We start from the raw sequence: 21,066 nt of genomic DNA on the forward strand, positions 1-21,066 counted from the left end.
AGCACCACCCTTATCTACCAAATTAATTTCATGCAATCTGCTGATTGGGCTGTTTGTGTGGGCAGCTGGGCAACTACAAACACTCAAACTCCACAGCCCAGATGAACCCCTGGTTCTCAGTCATGCAGAGAGCACGGTGGTGCTTGGGTTGTGTCAGACCTCACCTCCTGGACATCCCCACCATGCTGCTCCAGACCCAGCTGGGAGCTCACCAGCAGAAGGCTACAGCTCACAGGCAGAAATGAAACCTATCATTTCACTTCCTAGCACATGGTTTGGAGGGATATATTCTGCATAGTTTACTAGACTTGAATAGGAACCACAAATAGCAGTTGATTATCAGTGAATTTTTTAATTATCATGATTGTTATTTTGATTAACTACATGAATTGCCTTCCTTGTCAGAATTTAATGTCTTATTTTTGCTGGTTCTAATCTCTGCAGGATTGGTGGGATCTGCTATTTATAATTCAGAATGGACAGCTCAGCTCCCACTGCCCACTGGAATGAGGTGCTCAACTCCTGCTCTTGACCTCCTTTATCAGACTGGTAAAAAGTGCACTGGGATATTAAGCAAAACACAAATTTTCTTACTACAGTACCACAGGATGCAGAAATGTAGAAAGACAAAGCTGTTACAATTTGACAAAATTTCTTCTTCCTAACATATGTTATTAATTTAAAATTAGGAATTATTACTGGAGCTGATAGTACCTCTGGAAGTAAAAAAAAAAAAAAAAATCAGATTTCAAAGTCTGTTCTCCTCATGAACCTTAAGCCTGTAGTCATTCTAAGGGTATTTTCACATAGACAACTGTCACAATAGAAATACAATATTCAACTCATAAACCATTTAGGTTTTAAAATAAGTATTAAAACAGTTGAGTGAAGACATCTCAACACCAGAACAAAACTCATTCAATGCAGAGGAATACTACAGCTCAAATCTGCACTGAACTACTAAGCTGGACAAACCCTGCCTGGAACTTCACTACAAATAAGAAGCAAACAAGCCAAGCTGAATTAGATCCTATTTAACCGTGACTAACAATATCTGGCTTGAGATATGTTTTGTTAAATTAACTTGGATGATGTGTTCATTCATCTGCTCTGTAACAGAAAAAAGAGAAACATGGCCGAATCAGCAGTGCTGGATGTGTGAAGAACAAGGAGAAGCGTGGGGTTTGATACCTAAGGAATGGAAAACATTACACAGCAGCCCAAGTATGTGCTGTGCTGGGGCTGACTGTGTGTCAGTGGCACCTCATTAAAACCCAAACTACACCAAGCTGCAGCATTTCCCACTGCCAGCAGTGCACAGGGGAGCTGCAGGATGTGTTCACTTGGGTATGCTGTACCTGCTGGGGAATGCAGAATTTAGTCTACAGTCTGCTCCTGAGGTGCTTTGGGCTGCACAGGAGGCTGCTGACACTGTTTCCTAGGGCACACTTACCTTTTGGTTTTAAAAAACAGAATTAAGAGGGGCACTTTATGAGTATTTTAACTAATTAACCTTTTTTTTTATTATTCTCTCACCCTACAAAGAAAGGGCAAACAATTCTTTTTCTATACAGAAATCTGAAGAGCTTTCTGGTACATCCCACATAAATTTTGCTCTTTGAGAGATTTTCTGAAGATGAAGGTTTCTAGGGCAAGTCATAGGACATACCTCTGGGGCCTCCATGAAAGGCATCAAAAATCAAAACTTAATGTATGCCCAGTCATCTACATATCACTGGGGCCAGAGTGAGGGGTGTGTTTAATAAACAAAGCTAGTTACAGATTTTGCATAATATTTAAAAATATAAATTAAAACCATTTGCCTTCTAGACTTTTAGACCCAGTTTATCATAACTTCAGAGCACGCATTTGAGGGGAATTTAGGCCAGAACCTTAAAAATCCCATCACATGCAGAATGTATAACTTCCTCTATACATCATATATAGATATATATCTCTCTGTATATAAATATTATCAATATCTCCATAAAAACACAGCTTTCCTGATGAAGAGCACCAAAAATAATAGACTAGAAGTAGCAGGATGTAGACAGCACACAGCAGTAAATAATAATAGAGAGCATAAGCTATGAATAGGAAATGAAGCAGCACTATGAAAAAAGGCCACTACTTACTTGAAGAACTGATCCACTCCCAGTTTTACTCCATTTTTAGTAAAACGCTGAGTAAAAGGTATAAGGCTATCAACATGGCAAGGAACAGAGCCTGGCTGTAAATAATATCCTGGAGTCTTCATGGGCATTGTAACTTTGGGGGCATCTGAAGAAAGAAAACATTGCCCAGAAAGTATATTAACAGCTACTAACACAAATCCTATCCTTTCCTTTTATTAAAAGGAAGCTCAATTTCTGATAAAGCTCCACTTAGTAGGTATTGACCATTATGAACTAGAGACAGAACGTTGGAAGGAAACAGCACAGAAAGTACTTGCAAAAGTTATAAAAGCATACAAGACCTCAATTTCAACTGACTCAGATGAGACAAATGAACAGTCATTTCAAGTTAAAGTCACTTACCAGGAATAATACTAGAAAACAAAACACTTGAAACTCTCTGAAAAAGATAACCATCCTTGTCATAGCCCATTATTTTAACAAAAAAAGCTTCATCTGGTGGAATGAAGTCAGAAATATTCCATAGTCCATAGGGTTTTCTGTCAGGATAGTATTTCACAGGCAAGGTCTTAAGGAGTTCCCCTGTAATACTCAGAAGTTCCAGTCGGTCTACTCTAGCTGGAAGCAGGATCCCTGTGGTATTCAGCAGCATGAAGGTAGGAATCCCTAGAAAAACAGAAACACACTATTTTAAGTGCTAAAGAAAACAGATAATTAAAACATGAAAGATTAAATTCCATCTGCATTGCTCACTACCCCATGAATGCAGCATTCAGCTCCAGCCCTTACCTACTGAGTAGGGAAAGACTAAATTGTGCTCAGCTGAGCTCTGCTTATTAGCCGTGAGTAGACCCAGCTGGGGAGAGTTTAAATTACTGATTTCCAACAGGTGTTTCTGAAAAAAGCAGCTTCTTTATTAACTCCTCACCATGCCTCTAGGTTAAAGGCTTTTTCTGAAGCTCCAAAAAGAACAGAAACATCACTGCAATTTTGAGGCATAGTTAAGAATATCTGTATTTATGTCACACAGATACAAAGCCCCTTCCAGGAACCAACCCACAGCATCCCCAGAGTTATCACAAGGCTCATCTTAGAGCTCTACTCGACTTTGGGGACCTGAAGGTATCTCATATGGATTGAAGTGGAAACAAACCTTGCACTGGCCTGCTGGATGTTTTTTTGAAGTCCAAGGTGGGCCTTCTGGAGAAGCCAGCCCTGAAGTCGATGGTGCTGAGCCCCGTGATGCGCACAGAGTGCCTCCCGCTGCTCGAGGTCTGCAAAACAGCCAGCACGTGGAACCAGCACTGCAGGCACGGCACAGAGCTGAGCCAGCCCTGAGCTCAGGGACTGACTCCAGCATGGCTCACAGCAGCACAGACAGGAGCCTCATGGCTCAGGTGGTAAGGAAAAGCACCTTGAATAAAGCTCTGCTTTCACACCCAGCCCTGCAATTGGTGTCAGCAAAAACAGCCAGTTTGTCTTGGAAGGAAATCACACCGACAAATCCACAACTCCTTGCCACATGCTAGTGCCTGCAATGGCACTGGTCTGGGAGTTAGGACCTGACCATTACAAACTCCACTAGAAAATGGTGAGTGAATCAGAACTCAACAGAAAAATCTATGCATTAAAGGTGCTTCTCTTCCCTAGCCAAGGGGGAACAGGGGATGCACAGGTACCTCTCCCCTCTGGTCTGTACCCTTGTACCCTCACCTTGTCATTCTGCTTCAACTAGCAAAAAACAAATCAGAACAACCCCCACCCATCCATCATCCTTGAACAGCCTGAGCTTCATGTTCTGGAGAGTACAGCAGCTTTGATGCACATCTTTCATCTTAAAGAAGACAAATCCAAGTAATTATAATTTACTTCCTATGATTCTACGCAGAGAAAGAAAGGTCAGGGGCTACTTGCCAAAGGTGCAGAGGAACCCATGGCTTTTCCTCCTCACCTACTTCTACACCCTTCAGGTGTCTGGAAGCTTCCATTGAGCTTCCCTGGAGTTTTACCTCATCCATTCTCAAATTCCTGCAGCTGTCTGGGAGAGGTTCCTCCAGAGTAACCCCCTCTGCCACCGCTGCATGTGAATATCAAATTAAACAGTTGTTTCTTCTAACTAACAGCCTTTGGACAGGCATTAGACACCATGACAAATCAATGTCTATCTGATTAAAACAACACATTTCCTTCTATTTAGTTAGCCTTTCACCTCAGAAAAAGAACCACTAAAGCCTTTTTATATAAGCCAGCTGTTAACAATATAAAGAAATATTTAATTGTGCCAAACAACTCAAGGTATCAAGCGTTAATTGCCAGTTAAAATTTCATTAGATAAATTCAGTGATAAAGTTCTGTTTTTATAGCTTGGTGCATCTGTATAAGGAGTTTATGGTGTGAATAAAATTTTCACAAAACTTAAGTCTTAAAATCTTTGTGTAAATAAACCAAGCCAGTGACTAAAGCCAAGTAAACAATCCACAGAAAAATATACTGGGAAATCATTTCTCTTTATGAATTACTCAGACCTTTGGTTATTTGCAACTTTTAAGGCCGGAATAACCTTATAAAATTTTAGCATTTCCTAATAACAATAAACACATCTCTCACTGTCATGTCTAGGAGCTGGAGGTGTTTAGGTAAACACAAGGAATTAGTTTTATCACACAGGACTGCTTTCCGATTATTATCTTTAGGTCTCTTCTCATTATTTGTAGTTGAACAAGGATTACAGAGACTGTACTGTAGTGTTTGCCATCCCAGGTTGGATAAGTATAACCAAAAGAGCAAATACATATTTGTGAAAGATGCTTTCCTGTTTTGCAAACAACATCAAAAAATTGCCCAAAATACAGGTATCTTATGAAGAAATGCATGACCTGGCTTGCTCATAGAATTTAGATTTAAATATTTCAACTACATATTCAAGAGATTTTCTTAATTTCTTTTTTAACCCAAAATATATAAATTTGAATGTTTCGTCCATGCTCTCCATAGAGCTGGAGACAGCATTATGCTGAGATTAGGAAAAAAAAACCAAAAAAACCTCCCAACCCCCAAAAACTTGCAGGCCCTACCTGCAGGAGCAGCCTGATGGCTCGACAGGGCTGCTGTCCTGCTGCCAGGAGTGCATGCCACCAGTGGCAGCCTGGGCATGAGGGGACTGTTGGCCCTGCAGGGGTCCCACCCTGAGGCCAGGACTCGTCCCCAGCAGCCAGCACTTGGTGCTGACACACAGCAGTGGCTCAGCTCCCATCACACAGCCAGGAGCACACAGGGCTCTTCCTGCACTGCCCCTCTGCACTGCAGGGCACTGGATACTTGCTGCACTGATCCCTCTCCCTAGAAGCCTCCAACAAGTGACAGAAGTGAATCCTACTGCACTGACTTGTAGGAAAAGGTCTCAGGACCCAATGTGGATCACATTATCATGTCCAGCAGGACCCAAACCTTTTTCACTTTCAATAGCCCACCAGATTGTCTCTGTACTGGTTTTCAGCACTTTTGGTCACAGAATCATGGAATTTGAAATGACCTTAAAAAGTCACCCAGTGCCACCCCCTGCCATACGCAGGGACACCTTCCACTAGCCCAGGGTGCTCCAAGCCCTGTCCAGCCTGGCCTTGGACACTGCCAGGGATCCAGGGGCAGCCACAGCTGCTCTGGGCACCCTGTGCCAGGGCCTGCCCACCCTCACAGGGAACAATTCCTTCCCAAGAGCCCATCCAGCCCTCCCCTCTGGCAGTTAAAAACCTTTCCCTCTTGTCCCATATATCTGCCCATATAAAAAGTCCCTATCCCTCATTCGGTAAGCCCCCAGTCCTAGACAGACATTCAAACAATTCTACCCAGAGCTGCTGAGCTCAACATGCTTTTGTAGCTGCAGTTCTGCAGCAGGATCAACAGCTTCCCCCAGGGCTGTGTGTGAATTAATGGTCCTTTTCAAAGCACCTCTGTGCTTAGGGCAGGGACAATGCACAGCAGGATCCATTCAGCACTGCCTATAAAGTGCCTCACCCGGGTGCCTTCCCCTCCAAAAATGACTATAGAGTATTTACACTGCTACAATGGAATAGTTCAGTCAGAAAGGATCTACACCAGTAGGATTGTTTCCACATCTATTTAGGAAAGCTGGGATCATGCAGCTTTACCTACATAAAGAGGTATACAACAATATTAAATACAAGATCACAGGACATTTACTGTAACACAGACTCAGCTGTAAGTATCTATGATAAATAACGTAGGAAATCATTATACAACCCACTAATATGCTACAGGACAATCACTCAGAAGTTCTGCAATAACTTTACCTTAATTGTCCATGTTCCAGGCTCTGGATCCTTGACATTTACTACCTTTGCAGAGTTTTGGATATTTAGCAATTCATTCAGTCCTGATGCCTTACTGAGCTGCTTCCCTGAAAAAACAGAAACAGGAACTAAATACAGGATGGAGTAAACACAGCATTGCTTTTAAAAAACAGAGAGTAAATACAATATTTTTGTTTTGGACCAATGTATTTCTGATACTTGACTTACTCACTACTTAGTGCAGTCAATCACATTTACAACAGTCAAAATTCCCTATAATTCTTTGACAGAATACTGAAAATGTTCATTTATATGTGGGTGGTTGTGTGCAGGAATTGGCCCTCTAGAGAGGGATTTTGCTCCCTAAAGGCTGACCCTGAAGAATCATCAGCACTAAAACTCATCTGGCTCCTTCACAGCACTAAAGGGAAAAAATAAGTGGAGACTGGGATGTCCCAGTGCCCCTTTTCAAAACCTACTAGATTTGCCTTGAGTAATTTCAGTGAACCCTGATCATGGCGCTAATCTATGAGAAATGCCAAAAAGAGGTGGGGTCACAGCTTCAGGGAAGCCTGACACTTGCACCCAGGGCTGTGTGTTGCCATGGCTTGAACACAGATATTGAGCAAATCTCTTTCCTGTAAACAAGAATGCTTCAGTGCAGGACAGACCAGACCACATTGCAGGGAACTCATCCTGGGCATAAAATATTTCCCAGCTACTCAAGCAATATCCTTAGGCAAAAGTCATTCAGAGAATACAAAATATGATCCAAATTTATTTCTGGAGTGCTGTTCCAAGTTCCTAGGGCATCAACTTAATAATAAACAACAGATTTGTTCAAAATAGCTTCTATTACAAATTAGCTCCAAGTCTGTCATTGCATTCTCCATCACACACTGCTCAGCTGGAGATGGGCAGGGGAGACAGGTTTGGTTCTGAATGTTCTCAGTTCAAAAAAGCTAGACCATGGTTGAACTTTCCTCACATAAAACCCAACCATCATGTACAACCTGTAACTGATGGTTCAGGGAATATAAAAACAGATGAAAGACTTAAGTGTCCAGTAATCTAGAATGCAAGGTAAAATTGTAACAAAGAAGACGGAGGTGAGATGAAGTGGGCAGAATAAGGAAGTTTTCCAGTTTCCCCCAAGTGAAAAAACCCCATGGAATATTGGAAAAAAAATAAAATACCAGAAGGGTTTTTTCCTTCCCTTTTTTCTATACCACAAAAGAAAGTATAAAGTACTTCACCTAGAGGATTATGAATCTCCATTGCTGGCGAAGGACCACTCAAGGACACTGTAACTTCCTTCAGACTGGGATCAAAAGGGATCTGCCAAGTATTTACAGCCATGGATAGATGGTCTGTAGACAAGAGATGCACTTTGGAGGCTTGAACTGCTTCTTCAACCCATTTTAACACCTAGAAGAGAAAAGAACAGTAACTATACTATCAGCAGTACTAGCTGTTGAAATATTTTCTGCTGAAATGCCTCTCTCTACTGTCTTGTAGAGATTCCATATTGGTTTATTTTTAAAAAAATGTGAATACTTAAAGGAAATGCAACTTTAATAGAAGATACTAGCAAAGCCATGGTCAGCATGGTGTTTAAAGGAGTTCACCAGCACACCTGGACTCATCTCTACACAACAACCACAGGTAAATTTTTAAAGGAATTAGGGATACAAACCTGTAGGCATTTCTGCTCATCAATTATTAGTTGCATGAAGCAACAAGGAAAATATTCTCATCCAGATGTACTGAGTAATTGCTATCTCTGGACTTCTCCAGGTTTTTTTTCCCCTAAAACACCTAATACAAATTATTGTTAGGCACAGAACAGAGCTGGGGCTGGAAGAGAACACAGTTTTGGATAGTATGTCCCTGCAGGGCACAGAGGCTCCCACACCAGGGACAGGACAGCAGCCCATAGGAGAGCCCACAGTGAAGGAAAGGAAGAGTGTGAGGAGGAAGAGCAGCCAGGAGAAAACTGTAAATATTGACCACAACCCGATTCCTGATGGCACTGGGGAAGGGAGAAGGAACCAGGGGAGAGTTGAGTTGGGCAAGTGGACGCAAAGGTGCCCCTACCTGTCTTTGCTTCCCACTGCCTGAAGGAATAATTGAATATCTATTTTAATTGGCAACAAATTCATTTTCCTTAAGCCAACTTTGTCTTGCCCTCAACAACTGGTGACGTCCCTGCCTTTATCTCAACTCAGAAGCTTCCTCAACCCATTCCTCCTCTGCAAGGGATGAGTGAGTGGCTGAGTGAGAGCCTGACAATCAGCCAAGGGAAACCCACCACAACCAACCCAGCCTCCTCAGAAACACACCTGGTTTGTCAAACTATATGATTTTGCATCACCTCTGTACATCACAGAGCTGCAGCATATTTTTTAAATCCCACTGAAGTAATACTGGGTTTGTGTAGCAATGTGAATGTGACTCACAGTAATGCTGAACTGTGGTTTTAAGCTGCAGTTGACCATGGGGGCATTGGGAAACATCTTGTAAAGGAGAGCTGTCATTAGGTTATGTCAGTTCAAGACTTGGAAACCAGCAAGAAACTAACCTGATATGTTACCCCTCAGTACTGGGGATCTCCAGGGCAAGTCCTTCAACCTAGGACCCAATTCAACACATTGCCCAAAAGAACCTCATTCCCCTGGTTTATTCTACATTATTTGCTAACTTTGTCATTTAAAAAATGGAAATATGCCATAGGTTTGTGTGTGAGATGACTTTGGGGTAGAAACTAGATTCCAGCCTCCTATAAAAGTGTACTTGTTCTCATATGTTACAGTATGAATGCCCAGCAACCTTTGTACAAGGATGAAATAAGTTTAAATAAACATCATTGAAAATACATTTGAAATGGTGGGGGCAGGTTTTCATCAACCATTCCCCTTCCACTCTTAGGAATGTCCCACCTGAGCTATGCTGAGTGCTCCCAGCACAGGGTGAGACAGCACTGACCAGGTGTCCCCTCACCAAGGGTGTGCACAAACGAGCTGCTGGGACATGTCTGCAAAACAACATACCCAAAAAACCACAGTAAAACTGCCTGGGCTGCTCAAAGCCCTGCAGCAACTTGGCCCAATAGAGAACTGGGGTTTGTGCAACAGCTGGTGACACCAGCTAGGGAGCAACTTGTGTTTGCTTTAGACAAGCCTGGAACAGGAATCAGAAGGCTTCAAAAAGATCCAACTCATTTAAGTTCTACTTTAGAAATTATACATCTGGGTCCAAAAATGCTTCCAAAGAAATTTCAATGTTCTACTCCCAGTGAGATGAACACAACACTTTTTTCTATGAGGCATATGGAAAAGTTCCCATTTAATTCCAGGATCTCACCTCCACAGGTAAGTTTTTTAATGGATTGTAAAATTCAACGAACCCATACAAACTTCAGTTTCTGAGAGTTTTTCAAGATCAAAACTGAAAATGGAAGGCAACAGAACAACCCAGCTGTCTGCAGTCTGGCAGCAGCTTGCTTGTGTAAGTTCAATAGGCAATTCTGGGAGATCCATTTCCCAACCCTGTCATTCCAAAGAGCTTTGCAATAATGCTGTAACACTGGTTTAGAAGTAGGTTTTTTTCTCATCCAGGAGCTTTACAGAAAGCCCCCAAAAGAACAGCAGCTTTTGTTGTTCTGCCAAAATGTGACGTGATGAATTTTATTAGAGAGGGAAGGGCAAATAGAGCAATGATTTATAACTTTTCCCTAAAAAATTTGCTCTTGCAACCTGCCCTGCTGTCAGGTCATTTCTTGGAATGCATACTGAAACCTGGAAAATCTGTGGAGCATGGCCTCTATTCCCATTTGTTTATTCTGGGACTCAAGAATATTTCTCAAGCAGTCAAAGCAACAGATTTCAGATTAACTGTTTCATTGCTGAAGTAAGTTTAGGTTCATACTTACACCCAAAGAGGAAAAATGTTCTAATAATGTTTTCAAATGCACATCAAAAATATAACTGAGACAGTGCATGAGAGAACAATACTGTAAAAATAAACCATGAATTATATATATAACATGTATGAAAATCACATGACTGAAAAGTTTTAGTGCTGGATCTCAAGCTCTTCAAAGTTAGGAACCACAAGAAGTAAGCCTGTCTGCTTTCAAAAGCCCTTCTGCAGTTGCTTTATGACAAAAAGCCTTAGGTACATGATCATGGTTTATTTTTTCCACAGACTCCAAATTCCATAGAAAACAGAGAAAGACCAGCTGTAACTATTTGTTTTTCCTTTCTTTGTTTGGCATTCACTGTACATTATGTATCTTCAGAATAGACGCATTCAGCTGCTTCTCCCATGAAACCATTCCTCCTTTTTCTATGAAAATGGATAATGCCTGCTTGGGACCAGGGAGAAGAAAAGGTGAAACAGAGGTATGCAAGAAACTTTCATTCTATAATGTAATTTTGAACTTCTGACTTTGTCACCTGCATTGTATCCTTGAAAAGCAGTGGAGGGGCTTTTTACACCTCTAACTGAGGGAAACAAGATTTCACACTGCTTCCTCTGCAGCATCATCCAAACACACACTGGTCATACACAGCAGGGACCTGTAACACCAACCCCAGCTGTGTTGGTATTACCCTTGCACTGCCATCCCCTGGGAGGACTAAGAGCCAGCAGAAATGGGATGTTCTCCAGTGGGTTAGTAGGGACCTCTATCTACAGCAGAGCACTTGTGAGTGAACACCACCAGACCCCATTCCCTGTGACCTTACAGATGATACTTTCCCCACAACAACAACCCCTTTTGCACCATCCTTTCTAAATGTTCTGTCACCAGTCTTGTCTTCAGTCCCCCCTCAATCTCATCTCATCCACAGCATCCCTTTAATTCACAGGCTTCTCATCCAATTCCAAACTCTCCTGGTTTTCCCATATAGGTTCATCCAGCTTTCAAGTCACTCAACAACATCCCCTTCTTCCATCAACGTCCAAGCTGTGCCCCCATGTCATTCTCAGTTCTCCTCCCATCAATATTCTGTATATGGAAGATCCATTTCTACTTATTTTAAAAATCAGGAAAAAATATGTATTTTTAGGCAGTTTAAGGACAGGAATTCCTCCCTTCTTACAGAAAGGTTAGAAGTAAGAAAAATCAAGTGCTTCAACACTAAAAGAAATGGAAAAAGACCACTCACCAGCTCAGTCCTTGTGAACTCCTAGCTCTACACTGATCAATCCAGTTCATCAGACATAGGAATGACTCATTTTTGCCACAAACAATCAAAACGACTGGAAGACATGACCTGAACTACCAATTACTAATAAATCTCCAGTATTTTCTACAGCACCATATTCACACTCTGCTGATCATCACAGTTCATCTCAGCATCCCCTCTGGCACCAGTACAAACCTCTGAGCATCACAACCATTTACAGGAATTTCCTTACAGAAGGATAATTAGGTGTGGTGGAATGTAACTTCAGTTCATGTCAAAATTAGTACCTTTTGGAAACTGGGCACAGTTAGGAAAATAGAGAATGTGCTCCTAACAGGGAATTTAACCCATGCTTGATGAATATTCTCAATGCCATGAGAACAGAACCTGAGGGAACGGCTGGAGCTGGGCCAGGGCAGGGTCAGGCTGGATCTCAGGGAAAGGTTCTTCCCCAGAGGGTGCTGGCACTGCCCAGGCTCCCCAGGGAATGGGCACAGCCCCAAGGCTGCCAGAGCTCCAGAAGTGTTTGGACAAAGCTCCCAGGGATGCAGAACCCGGGATTGTTGGGGTGTCTGGGCAGGACCAGGGGTTGGACTCAATCCTTGCAGATTCCAAGGATCCTCTCCAGCTCAGGATAGTCTGTGATTCATTTAAATTTCAAGCAATTATTGTAAATTAAGCCCTGAGTCTACAAAAGCAACCAGAGAAATCTCACCTAAAGAAACACTTTTCAAAACCAGGACTTCAATGCTTTGATAAAGCACTTTGATAAAGGCTTTCCAAGACATGGGGGACAACATTTCAGAATATTATGATCCTGTAATGGTTTGTGTTGGAAGGGACATTAAAGCCCACCTTGTCTCACCCCCCTGCCATAGGCAGGGACACCTTCCAAGAGGCCAGGTTTTTCACAGCCCCACAACATGGGCCTTGAACACTCCCAGGGATGGGGCCTTGATACTCTAACTAGATAAATATTCTCATTTATCTAATGCACAGAAATCACTGTGAGTTTGTAAAAATAGGACCTTCATCCCAGACTCTTAGATGAGCTACCTTCAGCAGGTAAGTGGAGATACAAAAGTATTTCATGCTTTGCTGGACTGAGCCCAACACAACTTTGTCAATCATCAATAATTTTGCCCAAGTTAATTGTAGTATTTGAAATCAGAACATGTTTTTCAGAGTAAAAAAGAGGCACTAAGTTTTCACAGTTCTCAGTACACAAGCATTGGATGTGTATCAAGTACTGTTTTGCTGTGTTTCCTTGTATCTAGCTTAGAATATTGCTTCATTCTGCACTTAATGCTCAAAGGGCAAGAACAAGAGGAATGGTTTGAAACTGTAAATACTAAAAATAGCTTTGTTTGAGTTTTTGGGGGGTAGAATAATCAAAATGTTTTAACAAAACAAGTCGTTGGTTTGGCAGGGTACTCGGCAGGGACTTTGTAGCCATTCCCCAATCCCCAGTCCAGCACTGGCTGTCTCTAGGCCCACAACGGTGAGTGTGCTTCAGCGTTTATAAACTGCATTCTTTACACATCATTGACTCCTCAGAGAAAAAGGAGGGCAAGCGTGATTGCTTGATTGCAGCTGAATCCTGCCTGAGGGGCATCCCACAAACAGCTGATCAGATCTCTTTGAGATGTCTTGTTTGTTTGCATCCACCCACTGGTGGATGTGCTTCTTGGAATCAATGCTGATCCAGAACTGACACCACAGAGAAGGTTTTATTTGGGATGGCAGCAATTTGGTCAACTCATTTTCACAGTCACTTGGCCCAGACACAGATTTATGTAATGCCAACAATCACTAAAATTGCAGAGTCTTTTGGGTTTGGCTTTGACACAAATTGTTCAGCAGTTATTGTGGAAGACTTCTGAAAGTTATTTAGGGTTTGCTTTTTTTCCACCTTAGGCAAACTCTTACACTGTTTAAGCATGTCTTTCCAGTGGCCATAGGCTGTATTTTTCCCTCTCTCTCAAAAAAACACTGCAAAAATTTCACCTACTAATTTCACCCTCTGCTCTTGTGCAGAGGTGGTGAGGCCCTGGCACAGCATGCCCAGAGAAGTTGTGACTGTCCATGGATTCCTGGAAGTATCCAAGGCCAGGCTGGATGAGGCTTGGAGCACCCTGGGCTAGTGGAAGGTGTCCCTGCCCATGGCAGGGGGTAGAATGAGATGATCTTCAAGGTATCTTGCAACACAGGACACCTTACGACTTGACAATTCTACGATTATTTACTCAAAAGAAATGTTGCAATGAAGCTGGAAGGGGGTGAAAGCAGCTACTAAAATCCCCTGCTTAAAACCTTACCCAAAACTCCAAGGCAGTCTATCCTTACAGGCAGAAGCTGGTGATCTTAGAAACAGGGAAGTGCCAAGTTCAGAAAGCAGCAGCAGGCACTCAGGAAAGCAGCTCGTGCCAGCTCCACTCCAGAACACAGTGCTGTCTAGCTTTATCTGCTGCCTTTATCTGCTCACTTCTACCTCTCAAAAGTAGAAGAAAACAAAAGCACAACATTCCAACCAAACCTTTACCCTAAAATTACAGTCCTGGCAAAGAGCATTCCCCACTGGCAGTATCAGAGGGTGGCAGAATTGGTTGGGTTGGAAGGGCCCTTAAAGACCATCTCGTTCCATGATGATCCCTTCTGTATAAGGGATTTCATGGAGTGTCACAGAGAAGTTTTACGCTTTATACATAACAGCAAAATGCAGGCCAGGAACAGACCAAACAGGTAATTTCTTTCCTTCCAAATTTTAACCTAATTTTTGAAGGATAAATCTTCTGCGAAGTTTCTCCTTTTGATCACCTTCACATCACTGCCAATAGCTTCTATCATCCCAATGAGAACTTCAATTTTTCTAGGCAACAGCTGTAGAAAAAATGCAATTTATCTCCAACATTTATCATTGTCAAAATTTCAGAACATAAAGAAGAAGGAACAAACCAGGGCAAATTTTTATTAAATAACTTCAGCTAGCTATTGCCTACACTGGGAATTCAAAGGAGAATGTTTACAACATTTATAAACAATTCCAGCTCTCCAGATAAATACAATGTGATTTCACCCCTCTCCAAACTGTTTTCTCACGCACTTCTGAAGTTTCATTCCTATCTGAGACTCACCGAAGTTCCCAAAGCAAATAGTCATTCATGGCTGTGGATCAGGAACCACAGTTAGCAGGAGGGCAGCAGAGGTGGCAAAAGTATTGCAGTGATAACCTCAATTAAAAAGTTACTTCCATGACTCTGTGAACAATGCAAACCTGAGAGTTCACACTATCTATCCTCTGTGGGGAACATTTCTGTTTAGGCTGAGTAACAGTCCTTTGCTTGTTCACAAAATAGTCATTTAAAGCTAAATGTGTGCTCTTGTTTTGAGCAGAAAAGCCACTACGTTACACAGAGCCCAGAACTGCTCCTTTTTTAAAGGCTCTTCTCCTGGAAGCCTTCTGGCACAGGCAGAGGGAAGTTGGGGAGGTTATAGTATGATATACGACTTCACACTTCCCTATTGTCAACAAAAGTCACAGAATTGCATCCTGATATAGAAGATGGAGAAAGGAAGGAAAGAATAGGTGGAACAGAGTCCACATACTAAGACCAGAATATTCAGAAGTTCCCCTTCTGCTCTCTAACCCACCACCAGGTCTCCTAAAGATTTACAGTGTAACTCTTGCCTCATTTTCTTTATCAATTGCAAAACTCAAGCAAAGTTACCTCATTAACTTGTTTTTTGTCCAAGTGAAAAATTTGACCAGAACTTGTTGAAGCAATTTCTTCATAGACCTTGTAACCAATATGATCCCTGTCATCACAGTCTCCAGTCAGCACAAACACCACCTGGATTTAAGAAAAAGCAGTGAATCATTGGACACATGGTGCATAGGTGAGGAAAACACTGCCATGGTAGCATTAAGGCAAGACAACAGAAGAATATGTCAGTTGAGATGGGTTTGTTACTCTGCATGGACAGAGGCATTGCACTCAGTAATGATGGAAAAAGCAATGCAGAAGAAAAGGAATAGAAAAAAATCCCTTTAAAAATGAATCAGCTCTGTCATTCACATAATACCTATTTTAGAGCAACAACAAAAAAATCCACATAAGTGATAAGCTTCCAAAACCACATATACTGGTAGAAGATTCGGTTACATTATTTAATTCACAATAATAAAAGAATTTCCACTAAGTTTTTCCTTACCCAGATCAGTTAACTCTATTAAAAAAAAAATACTTAGAATGCAGTATTATGGTCCCTTCTGTAAAAAGATTTCACCAAGTTTCACACAGGAGAATTCTACCCTTAGTCATCAAGAAAACAGAGCATTAAACACACAACCCAGCTGGGAATGCAAATCCCCTCAGTACCTGTGACTGTTTCTGTTGGATGAGTTGAAGCACTTCATGGGTCAGTCTGTAATCCTTGGATCGGGCATCAGTAAAAACATAGATGAAAGAGCCAGGCAGGGAAATTTCTAGAGCAATCTTTATTGCCCCAATGCTCATCTCTGGACAGTCTCCGCCACCCTGTTCACAAATAGAAATAAAACATAACTTATTTTCTTTTAAGAAAAAAAACCATACCAAATAAGTTACTTTTTTTTGGGACATTCAAACAGATAGTTCCTCAGCCTCTAACCATTTATTCACCTTTTCTACCCTAAGGATTTTATGGTTTCTTCAGAGTGCTGTAACACACTCACAACCAGCAACTGCAACAATTCCAAAAGGGAAATAAAGTCAAAGGAAGAGCCCTGATGTTGGCTGGTGTCACGGTCACTCCTATCCACGTCCTGCTCAGCTCCAGCTCTTGTGACAGTTCCATTTCCCACACTGACATGCTCCCTTCCTGGCTGACAGCTCCCCTGCTCTGGTAGCACACAGCAGCCGCAGAAGGCCAGGGGCACAGACAGATGGGAAATGGTCCCAGGCAGGCAGGGCCAAGCTCCAGGAGCATCTCTGCACACCAGAGCAGGCAGAACCTGCCCTGGACTCCACCCTGGGACAGGGAGCTCAGCAGAGGGCACAGGTGCTGTGTTCCCACAGCTCTGCACTGCAGCTGCTGCAGAGCTGGCCATGTGTTCAATCAAAATGCTTCCAAGTATGACTTTATCTTTATAGGAAAAGATTCATTTTTCTCACTGAATGAAGAATTTGGGGAAAATACTGTTTAAATAAAAGCTAACTTACATAAAAATTAACTTGGCATATTGAAGACAGAACTTTCCAAAGAACTGATACAAACTGTAAAACTTGCCCTGTCATCTACAATAGATCTCTGCATTTAAGTATTAAATATAAAATTGATTTCTTTTATTTTTACAATCAACATGCCTTCACACAAACGTATGTACAAATCTACACATGCTGGGAAAGAAGGCAAAAAGAGAGCAGTCCCTCATACTTAAGAATTTTGTTTGTCCTCAGTGAAATGTTCATGTTGGGAACAAGTTTAATCTATCAGTATCCTCAATCTAATTTCAAAGCAAGAATATTAATAAGTTTCTCATCTATGCTAAAGAATAAGCATGTGGTCACTGTTTTTCTGTAAGTCATATAAGAACCACTGTTCTTTTTCAAAATCAGTTCTCCTAAATGTAGCCTTAGTTTTACGGGAAAAGCAAGTGGTAGGCTCCAGACAGCCTGAAATTCAACAGAGAACTCCAAAAAGATTTTTGACACATGTCAGAACTTTATCTTGGCAATGCCTATACAGTCCAATGGGACACATCAGTATTTCCAAATTCTTTCAGCAGAAGACTCTTCCACATAAAGCTTTAATTTGTGGGCAAAGTCAAAATAATAGCTAATTTATACAGACATCTACTTGGAACAGGAAAATTTCTATTCCCACTTCAAGTCTACTTGATTATCATCTCATATTATTCTGTATGGCAGCATCTGTTTTCTACATAGAACACGAAAAGCACTACTGAGCAAAATGGTTGCTCTGAGAACTAGCATGGACTTTTTTATTCCTATAATGTAGAATAATACTGTTAAAAGTCAGCTGGTAGAACAACAAAACATCATGGTCATGGAATGGTTTGGATTGGAAGGACCTTAAAGCCCATCCAGTGTCACCCCTGCCATGGGCAGGGGCACCTTCCACTATCCCAGGCTGTTTCAAGCCCCATCCAACCTGGCTTGGGACACTGCCAGGGATCCAGGGGCAGCCACAGTTTCCCTGAGCACCCTGTGCCAGGGCCTCACCCCCCCTTCACAGGCAGAATTGCTTCCTAACATTTAACATTAGTATTGTCTTTACTTAAATTTTAAAAAGTAGAAAATTTTCCATTCAGTACATTCAGTATTTCCTGCCTTTCTCTCCAAATTGAAATAATACAACTACCTCATGAAACTTTCTGGAAAAGCTGAGGTGAGTGAAGCTCAGGAAGCTTCATTTTCCCTTCAGTTTAAACAGGGCCACAGAAATGCATAAAAAAATCTGCTTAAAAAAAAAACAACCCAAAAAACCACCAAAAAACCAAAAACAACACTAAGGAGCCATTGCTGCCCAAGTACACATTCTTAACATATTGTCTGTAAGAATGATTCAAGGGTAATTACAGATGAAATATAGGTGATACCCCCTAAGCTGATCCTGTATCCAAGGATGTCTTTTATCACAATGAATGTAAAAGGAACAGGGCCCAGTTTCTGCAGTGAAATGTACACAGCCCAGTTTTTACCTGATGTCAAATGTCAGCCATAAGACCCTTCAACTATTCCGTGACAGATGAATGGAAAACAAGAGCTGGACTTACCCTGATGTTCAGGGAGGACAAGTTGAGCATATTTTGATATAATATGTTTTATACACAAGATGCCTTGAAATATTTATCTTCACCTTAATTTTAGCTTTGTTCACTAATGAGAGTATTTTGTCCATGCCCTTTCTCAAAATAAACCCAGCTTGAAATTTTCTCTACCTCCACAACATTCACTCTTGCATCTTTTATCAGTTGTTTTGGGAAAATACCAGTAACAAACCTGTAGAAAGTGTTTATGTTTTCTCTACTGCAATATGACCTATCAGTCCTGTTCTAATCATTTTTTGATTTCTGTTTTGGCCCTTCACCACTACAGTGGATGAATACAAGTCAATGAGAGCCTCTATATAGCAGAATGAGCATATCTTGAAAGCAATTATGAAATATGCGATCAACCAGCATTAAAAAATGAAACTTAAAATTAATTAGACAGAAACTTTTAAACAACTTGATTAGAAATTAAGAGTTTGAAATTCCCAAAAGCTTTACCTAAATAATCCACCTTTTAGAAACAGCTGCAATTACTGTCCAGTACAACTATTGAGGAAACAAAACATGAAAACTGGATGGAGTTTTAAAGCTTAAATTTCCCCATGAAGGAGAAAACTGCAATAGCTATTGTTTTCTCTGGATTTCAAACCTCCTGCCAACTTTTGAAGTAATCTTCAAGCAATCTGCTTTTACAGGCATTATATCATGTGCCAGTTTCTGAGGGAGAGCCTGTCTGGCACCACTAACTCCAGCAAGGTTCACCGCAGGTCAGAAGCATTTTCCTTGGTTAAAGACAGGACAATAGGAGCATATGTTCTGTCAGTAAGGATAACTCCCCTCCAGTACTTCCTCTTTCTTTTCTATCAGCTGGAGGAACAGCTGGAGCAGAGGCAGGGCAGAGTCAGGCTGGATCTCAGGGAAAGGTTCTTCCCCAGAGGGTGCTGGGCACTGCCCAGGCTCCCCAGGGAATGGGCACAGCCCCAAGGCTGCCAGAGCTCCAGGAGCATCTGGGCAACACTCTCAGAGATGCACAGGGTGGGATTGCTGGGTTATTTGGGCAGGCACAGGGGTTGGTCCTGTGGGTCCCTTCCCACTCAGGATATTCTGTGATTCTCAGCAGCCTTTGAATAAGTAAGTGCCAAGTAACACACGGCAGGGAAGGCAGCACCTATGGAAAATCTGATGATCTTACAGACCTCTCATTTGAATGGTGTTCATGGAATGTAATATCCATAATACAGTAAAAGTCCATAAATGTGTCTGTGGACAAGTGGCAGGACTAATGGAAATGCCAACTAAATGTTAGCATTACCTAACTATTCCTTCTTGTGTTATTGAACTGAGTCTCCACACAATGATGTAGACAAAGGAATGACTCGTAACCCTAAATTAGGATGAGCGGGAAGTTGACAGTTTGTGCAAGCAAAATGACAGAGGCAAGTGATCTACATCCTCATGAATTCCTGCAGCAGGAATATCAGCACAAGAGGAAAGCTGGTGTGAGGAAACAGTCTTTGCTAGAACTGCATAGGAAACAAGTTACTCACCTGAACATAAAGTTCCCTAAGTTCAAACTGAAATTTCTTGGGATCTGTGGTTATTGTCACAGGACCAATTTCTAGAATGAAATACAAAAAAAACCCAGAGTTATCCAAAGACACACAGTAGTAAAAAAAATTGAAACTAAAAGCATTCAAAGTAGTAGAGAATTATATCCCCAGTACTGAAACCTGTGATTTCAAATCTGGTAACTTCAATATTCAAGTATCACCAACTTCTATGTGCCTTAAACATTCATAGGCACATAAAGCCTTTGACCTTTGATTCTGATCAAGCATTTAATTGTTCTTAGTAATAAAAAAGGAACAAAAATTCCCAGAACAAATGCTGTTGGACCAAGAAATAATATATTTTTCCAGAAAGAGCCTCTTCAGACTGGAGAAAACGAGGCTTCAGGAAAACCTTATAGCAGCCTTCCAGTGCCTAAAGGTGCTCAAGGAGAGTTGGAGAGGGACTTTGGACAATGGCCTGGAGGAACAGGACAAGGGAAATGGCTTCAGACTTAGCAGATATTAGATACTTGGGAAGCAGCTCTTCCCTGTGAGGGAGAGGAGGCCCTGCCACAGAGTGCTCAGAGAAGCTGTGGCTGCCCCTGGATCCCTGGAAGTGTCCAAGATCAGGCTGGATGGGGCATGGAGTAACCTGGGTAGTGGAAGGTATCCCTGCCCTATGGCTGTGGGTGAAACAAGATGAATTTAAGGTCTCCTCCAACCCAAACCATTCCACAACTATGTGATTCTAGGTAAACATGTAAAGACCTCTTTGGACAGAACACACATACTTGGCTTTGCAATTTTACTCGTGTAAAAAAAATGAAGAAAAAAAAGACATGTGCCACATCTCTTCCTTGAAAAAAAAAAAATCTACCTCTAGAAATATCCCAGTGTGAGCCCTATCCCCAGTCCAGCACATCTAGCAGGAGTTGTCAGAAAGAACCAAAGCAGAAACAACTTTATGCATGGCATTTGCCATGTCTGGCTACTGAGGAAGGGCAGGACATCCAAGTGAAGTTGCCTGGGGTGTGTAACAGCAGCACACGTGAGCATCTCCCAGTCCCATGGAGCTGTCCCTCTGCTCCTCACACAGCTGCCTTC

General features: G+C 41.8%; 1 protein-coding gene across 1 annotated transcript in view; it reads right to left on the reverse strand.

Annotated features, from left to right (window-relative positions):
• Positions 1-21,066, reverse strand: part of HMCN1 (hemicentin 1) — a 164,245-nt gene that overhangs the window by 113,127 nt on the left and 30,052 nt on the right. The window contains exons 2-9 of the mRNA XM_036388148.2: positions 19,960-20,030; positions 16,017-16,175; positions 15,366-15,488; positions 7,702-7,873; positions 6,446-6,552; positions 3,289-3,409; positions 2,538-2,801; positions 2,136-2,280 (exon numbers count right to left, since the gene is read on the reverse strand). Of these exons, the coding sequence (XP_036244041.1) occupies positions 2,136-2,280; positions 2,538-2,801; positions 3,289-3,409; positions 6,446-6,552; positions 7,702-7,873; positions 15,366-15,488; positions 16,017-16,175; positions 19,960-20,030 (1,162 nt within the window). The remainder of the gene's footprint in view (positions 1-2,135; positions 2,281-2,537; positions 2,802-3,288; positions 3,410-6,445; positions 6,553-7,701; positions 7,874-15,365; positions 15,489-16,016; positions 16,176-19,959; positions 20,031-21,066) is intronic.

This window comes from Molothrus ater, chromosome 9, assembly GCF_012460135.2.
Source record: "Molothrus ater isolate BHLD 08-10-18 breed brown headed cowbird chromosome 9, BPBGC_Mater_1.1, whole genome shotgun sequence".
Lineage (NCBI taxonomy): Eukaryota > Metazoa > Chordata > Aves > Passeriformes > Icteridae > Molothrus > Molothrus ater.